This window comes from Castor canadensis, chromosome 8, assembly GCF_047511655.1.
Source record: "Castor canadensis chromosome 8, mCasCan1.hap1v2, whole genome shotgun sequence".
NCBI classification, from domain to species: domain Eukaryota; kingdom Metazoa; phylum Chordata; class Mammalia; order Rodentia; family Castoridae; genus Castor; species Castor canadensis.
This window is the reverse complement of record NC_133393.1, coordinates 28,513,867-28,521,407: the sequence shown is the minus strand read 5'-3', so window position 1 is coordinate 28,521,407 and position 7,541 is coordinate 28,513,867. Positions and strand designations below refer to the sequence as shown.

The 7,541-nt window shown below is 34.5% G+C and overlaps 1 protein-coding gene across 1 annotated transcript; it reads left to right on the top strand.

Moving 5' to 3' along the window:
- The first annotated feature begins 586 nt into the window (after positions 1 to 586).
- On the top strand, positions 587 to 1,651 carry LOC109674049 (olfactory receptor 2B8-like). The gene has a single exon (XM_020151160.2). It carries the CDS (start codon positions 707 to 709, stop codon positions 1,649 to 1,651), a length of 945 nt encoding a protein of 314 aa, XP_020006749.1. The 5' UTR covers positions 587 to 706.
- Positions 1,652 to 7,541: the final 5,890 nt, after the last annotated feature.

Genomic DNA, 7,541 nt, shown 5'->3' with positions numbered 1-7,541 from the left:
CAGTGAACTCTAAATCATTTCTAGAAGAAGCTTTCCCACCATGAAATGATTCTAGAAACAGTACCAAAATATTTAATTGTTTTTTGCATTAAAACATATACTCTGCTTCACATAAAATTGGCAAATGGTGAGTTCACCTTTCTATGCAGCTCCAAAAAATAATCTTTTTTCTCTGCATAAAACAGAAATAGGAGAGCCAATCTGAAATATTTCAATGCTTTGAGAGAAAACCAGTATGAGAAATCAGGGGAGTAACAAATTTGTAACTTATTTAAGAAAATTGAAATTTTTTTTACAGAAACAAGGCATCTTTCACTTTGTACAATCATAAAAAGGCAGTGTCCCTAGCAGTAGTGAAGTCAGGTTGTGAAGTCAGTTTAAATCTTATCTGTGCAATTAATTATGTGACTCACCTCAAGAAAATTAGCAAATCTCTTTAACACTCCGTGCCCTATGTATTCAACAAAGGTAATGATAATACCAATCATGTAGCGTTATTGTGAGAAAAACACAGACAGTTCTATGCCATCAAAGACACTCCGTACATAGCATCTGTTTATCAACCCCTCTCTTCCAACAAAAAAAGAAACCATGAAATCACCTCAGTTTCCCAGTTGTACCCAGGTTAGGAAAAAGAACATGGAGTAAAGAATGCAAGATTTAAAAAAAAAAAAAAGGTTCTCTTGATTCAACAGGTAAGAGTACAATGGAAAGAGACAATGACAGCACCTTCTCTGGATTCATCCTCCTGGGCTTCTCCAACAGGCCTCAGCTGGAAACAGCTCTCTTTGGGGTCATCCTGGTCATATACTTTTTGAGCATTCTAGGCAATGGCACCATTATTTTTTTGTCAGTTGTGGATCCTCACCTCCATACCCAAATGTATTTCTTCCTGTCCAATCTCTCTTTTATGGATCTTTGTGTGACTACTTGTACTGTCCCTCAGACACTGGTCAACCTCAATGGAAAGGATAAGACCATCACCTATGGTGGCTGTGTGACCCAGCTACTCATTGACTTGGGACTTGGGGGAATGGAGTGTGTCCTCCTGACGGTGATGGCCTATGACCGCTATGCAGCTGTCTGCTGCCCACTCCACTACATGGTGATCATGCATCCACAACTTTGCTTACAGCTGGTTATAACTGCTTGGATTACAGGCTTTGGCAATTCTGTGGTACATACAGCATTGACCATGACTCTTCCCTTCTGTGGAAGAAACCAGTTGGACCATTTCTTCTGTGAAGTCCCAGCCATAATGAAACTGGCCTGCACCGACATCTCCATCAACAAGGCTGAAGTCTTTGCTGTCAGTGTCTTCTTCTTGGTAGTGCCCCTCTCACTCATCTTAGTGTCCTATGGGCACATTACTCTTTCAATCCTGAAGATAAAATCTGCCCAGGGCAGGAGGAAGGCTTTTGGAACCTGCAGTTCCCATCTTCTTGTAGTGATCATTTTCTTCAGTGCTCTCATCTCCATGTACCTCCAGTCTCCATCCAGTTATTCACAGGACATGAACAAAAGCATTTCATTCTTTTATACACTGGTGACTCCTCTGTTAAATCCCTTGATTTACACTCTGAGAAATAAAGAAGTGAAAGATGCACTAAGGAGAATATTCAGGAGGATCATGTACTCAAGAAAGAGTTAATGCAAAGCTTACAGGCTCAAACACTGTGGAATGAAAGACAGCATTCTGTGGCAGCAATAAACTAGTTTGAACTTAACATAAATCTTCATAAAGCATCTACTATATAGACCCTGTTCTACTTACTAGATAGATAGATAATCAGAGATAAAACAGAGAGAACCCCCTATCCTCATAGAACTAAACCTTCTTATGGGGAGATTATAAGATAAGCTAAAAATAAATTATGGCATATCATGCATTATAATGCTATAAAAGAATAAACAGATTATAAGTACATACAACACACATAATTTTCACAAATGCAATTTACTGGACAATTCTTATGGCAAAAAATGTAGTGGTAACTATCACATGAAAATTTTACTGAATATTTCAATTTTTATGAATTGACTGCACTATGGCTGGAAAAGATACATAGCATGTGAGTGTTTGTATGTCTGTGTATTTGTAAATAAGTGTGTTTAACAAAAATCTTTAATTCAGTAAAAATAAAAAAATTTTTCATTAGCTAATGATTTCAAGGTATTTAAATATCTATATAAATACAGTGGCAGGTATTGAAGCAGTTTTACAAAAAAGTAACAAACAAATTATTATCTGATAAACTCACTTTGTTTAAATATGTTCTTAAACATTTATTTTGGAATGGTTTGAAGATTTGTTTATACCTGATATTAATGAAATGATACAGGAACAAAGAATTCTTCACATAAATGAAATATATTCATGAAATTTGATCTTGTAATGAATAACTCTGAGCAAGTTTTTATTATTTTTGTAGTACAATGCAGAAGCTATGGGTTTTTTGAGTGACAAGTTCTTGGCCTTTTCTTTACATCCATAACTGCTAATTTCATTAATAACCATATTAGTCTTATGACACAAAGGTTTTATGTAATAGTTCCCCTTGTCCATAGGGAGAGTAACTTCTAAGACCCCCTGGATGCCTAAAACTACAACGAGCACCAAACCCTATATATAGAGCTGAAGTCACAAGGTTGTAATTTGGAGCAGAAAACACAATCTTGACATTTTCATTTTCATAGTAGATTCAGAATGACCAGGTGCATTGTTTACTATTAATAGGACTTTAAATTCCATCCCTTTCTTTTCCACCTATTTTTTTCACTTCTGGGATGAAGTGTTGGTAGAACCATTCCATAAGCAAGATGGCGATCATCTACACTTTCTGATTATGTTACCAGAACACAAGTTAATAGCTTTTATTTTTGAGAGTCCAATTTATTAGAATGGTTATAAAACATTTTTTAAAACTTGAAACAAGATTATGGATTTTTTTCTCTCAAAGTAAGTATGATGATCAGCTCACTTATTTTCATTGGATTTATCTTTACTTGAGTACACAAAGCAAAACATCTCTCACTTGGGACATGCTTCAGTCCTAAACATCAAGTGCAAACTTAAAAATTAAACTCTCTTTTTCCAAACTAAAATACATTTTGCTTCAGAGCAATAGGCGATTGCTAATTGGCCATATACGCTAACTCAGAGAATGTCATTTAGATTTGGAGCATCTTCATTTTTATTAGGTACACAGCATAGACAGAATTGTTATTAACCTACATCCTACAACAAGTGAATTCTCATATATCAATAACTTCTAGGTATATTTAAAATAAACAACTTAGACACATAAGCTTTCTCCTCATAAAATTGTTAGATCAGAACTTTTCAGTTATCACCTTTCTAATTAAATCCCATCATAATATTTAAAAGGAGGTCTAGTAAAAGTCACTGTTCCTCTCAGTGTCCAGAGGAGAGAGGTATTTCACTTATCATTAACTCTTTCCTTCCTAGTATGCTCTTATCACTAGAAGTATTTACTGATAAAATCATGTTGGAAAATACTTGGGCATTATTTAGTAATGCTGACCCCATTGCATTCCTAAGCCCATACATTCCCTAGGTGCTTTTTGACACACCAGCAGACATGTATAAGAGCACTATTAGCAGCATTATTTTTATTCCTTAAAAACTGGAAATATCCCAAAAGCCCATCAACATTAAAATGGGTAAATTATGGCACATTCATACAAGAGAGAACTGTATAAAAACAAATACAAACTACAGCTACAGAAATGAGAACAGATGTCCTCACACAAAAATGAGAAAAAAAAGATAGTTTTCTACATAAAGTTCAAAAAAAGCTATCACCATGAATATTTTTAATAAATGCAAACATGATGGCAAAATTATAGGCAAAACTAAAAATAATATGTAAAGGCTATCTGGGTGCCAGTGACTCATACTGCAATCCTAGCTACTTGGGAGGCTGAGATCAGAAGAATAGCACTTTGAGGCCAGCTCAGGAAAAAGTTTCATGACACTCCACCTAAACAGAAAAAAAAAAAAAAAAAAGCTGGGCATGTTGGTGCACACCTGTCATCACAGAAGACTGAGAATAAAGAGTCTGAGAAATAATAGGTAAAAAAGAGATCAGTTAATAACATAACTTCTTCAAGGAGAGAAAGATCATCAATGTCAAATTGCATCAAATAAAATGATAGCTCATCTACTTTGTATGACAGGAAGAGTACTGGAAATTCCACTGAAAGAAGCTTTAACAGAGTGATAAGAATAGAAGCAAATAACATTTGAAATTTTGTTGGAAGAAGATATGTATGTGTATAAATAAATGCATATGTGTATATAAAAAAAGATTGTAAGTTAATGGAAGAAGAGAGCTAGAAGAGATTGAAATGGAAGAAAGTTTAATTCTATTTTTTTGATTGGTTGGTATTAGAGATTGAACCCATGCCTCAGACACACAAAGCATACACTGTATCACTGAGTTGTACCCTCAGCGCTCTATATTATTTCTGAAAGAATACACATAGCATATTTTTAAGCTATGGGTGAGAGATAATGAACTATCAGAAAGTGAAGGTGTCTGATAAGATGACTGACAAGCTCTCAGAAAACACTAAAGAAAACAGAGTTCCTAGCACCATTGAAAAACTGACTTCTAGTGAGTTGATAATATCACAAGTATAAACTAGTATGGAAAATAAAAGGCACAGAAATGTATGCCTAATAACCTCTTTTCCTGCTTTTAAATAGGAAGAAGTGATATTTCTGACAATAAGGATAAAGAATTTAAAGATTGACCTACAATTGCAATCAATACTACTAATATGCAAAATGGAAGTTAAGTATTTACAATAGATTCACCTCTCATCAATTTGAAAGAAAAAGATTAACTGTTGATTTCACCTCTTCAGAGCACTTCTCTTTGCCCTTCCCCAGAGGTGGTCAAATGGTGGATACCAAAACTGAGGCTAATGAGTTACATTGGGCAGAACACTCTTGGGGTTGCTAAAAATAAACACATCCTCGGCCATCTCAGTCCCTAAAGCAGGTGCATTGATTTTGGTGGCTTGTAAAAATATTCGTGAGATATGACATTAGCCCTTTCATTCATATGCAGATGCCATAGAATACACAGATCCCAATTTCTGTTTAGTTATAGGCTCAGTTATCTATCCCCACTTGCACTCCTCTTAGGAATCAAAACCATAAACAATGTGAGGACAATCTTTCTGGAAAACTCTAGGGGTGACGCAAGGTTTGCCAGCAGTAATTTTGAAATGAATTGGTTTACCTTTAGCAGCCTGAATGAAAAGTAATTTTCACTTTCCTTGCCTTTGATAATTATTCGTTTTCAAGGATTTCTATGTCAAAGGATGGTGTATTTAAACTGTAAATTTAATATATGAGATTTATATTTATTCTATAGGTTCTGTTCTACCTACCTCATTCCCTGCTCCCTTTCCCCAATTCTTCTACCAAATGCAACAATTGGTAATCACTGACTGTACTGTATTTGAGGACCAACATTCTTGTGGTTTTTACTCAATAATAACTTGCCAATCAAGGTGAAATCTATTTTCCTAGATTATCTACCTTGCTTCTTCCTAAAGATAGCTGAATGTGTATAATTTTTGTTATTCTTCTGTGGAAGCTGCATGTTCTTGGTTCAATACCCATTCAATTGTTCCCTGGGCGTACTAAGATTGTTCTTTAACTTCTCCTTCCTTAGACTATAAAAGATAATGGTGCTATCCTGAGAACTGATACATGAGTTTACTATGAGAGTAAGTTCTGAACTAGAAGAGGAATCTCAAGTCTAGAATATGTAAATACCACTGCACTAGAGAAGTGAAAGCATGTTCTTCCTTTCCATTCAGCCCTAATGTCAGGTGTTAAGTTTTCAAGTGTGCAATCTGTATTGATGATTTAAATCTTTAATGCGTAACAAATATGTATTCAGGAGAAAATCTTTAAGTGGATATTCCTGTCAAGTTTGTATGAGATTTCCTATTACTGTAGAATGATGCTGTGCACTCACTGGTCAAAATAAAAGTAATAGCATCATTATAATAATATTAACAATTATGATGTCCTCAATTTACCTCATATACAAAGCTAGAATAGGATAGAAGTAACATGGGCTTACCACTATACAGCAGGTGTTTATCTTGAAGAATCATTACAACTTAGAAAGCATGATTAAATTACACTGTTTTTAAGGCTGAACCACCCCCACAGAAGATTTATTGAAATCCTAAACTCTGCTATTTGTAATGACATCTTATTTGAAAATAAAGTCTTCGCATATATAATCAAGTTAAGATGAGGTTATAATAAGTTTCAGTGGGCCTTAATCCAATGTGATTCTTATCCTTTTAAGTAGAAGAAGCCAACACACAAGAGGAGAATTCCAACAAATCACCAGAAGTACCAGAAAATACAAGGAAGGATTCTCCTCCACATGTTACAGAAGCAGCATGGTACTGCTCACACCTTGATATGGGACTTCTATCCTCGAGAGTTATAAAACAATAAATTCCTGATCTCTTAAGTCCTCCACTTTGTTGTAGGCAGTGTTAGGAAACTAATATAATATAATATTAGAAATTTTTGTTTGAATAGCCTATATTAATTTTACTTTTGTGCTTATAATGAATTATACATGTCTTGTCAAAGTGAATGCTTTTCTTGATTCAGATTAGCTTCCGAGCATTATTGAGAAGAAAGAAATAATTTAAAAGCATGTCCTAGACTAAGTTAATGAGGCCATTACATGGCCTTTGAGAAAAAGTAGACACTGCTAAAACATTGTAAGAGATTACAACTTCTCATGGTGGACTGGAGAAGCTTGTTTTTCATAATCCTTAAAGCACAAGGATAGAGAGAAAAAGCAAAGGTAAGCACCAACCACATTTGAAAAAAACAAATGTAAACATTCATGCCATGTGGCATGGAGCTCTTGAAACAAGGCCTGATAATTGGAAAGATAAATTACAAAGCATGTTCATTCACTAAAGAATGTACAAGACTTAAGAGTACTTATTCAAGATATGACATTACATCTGTTGGAACATAAACTTGCCCAGGTTTCAGTAAAGAATTAAAGGGTTTTTTTTTTATCTCTTTCATCAGTAGAGAAAAGACTAGGTAGTAGGAATGCTTTACAGACTTCAGAATCTCAAGGCTTATTAATGCCAGAATTATACTTAGAATACCAATATTTTAATTCCCATTTTAATGCATTTTAGAATTTATTCCAAGTTAATTATACTCTTTGGCATGACAGTAACTGCCACCAAAGCAATCAATGAAAGAATTTAGGAGTATAAGAGATTAGGGACACAAGAAAACAACACGAAAGGCAGAAGAGACAAAGTTTCCTCTTGATTGCTAATAAACTTTGGTCTTAGAAAAATGATGTTTACAAAAGATTAATGGAGTCCTAAAGGTTCTATACAACACATCATTTAAAAAACATAAAGATGGAACATGTATGACTGCTTATTGCCATGTATCTTTAATGTATGTGAGGAAATTGAAATTAAAGTGCATCTTTCCA

What these genes read in the sequence shown, in the direction of transcription:
- LOC109674049 (XM_020151160.2), top strand. Translation starts at nt 707, where the DNA reads ATGGAAAGAGACAATGACAGCACCTTCTCTGGATTCATCCTCCTGGGC.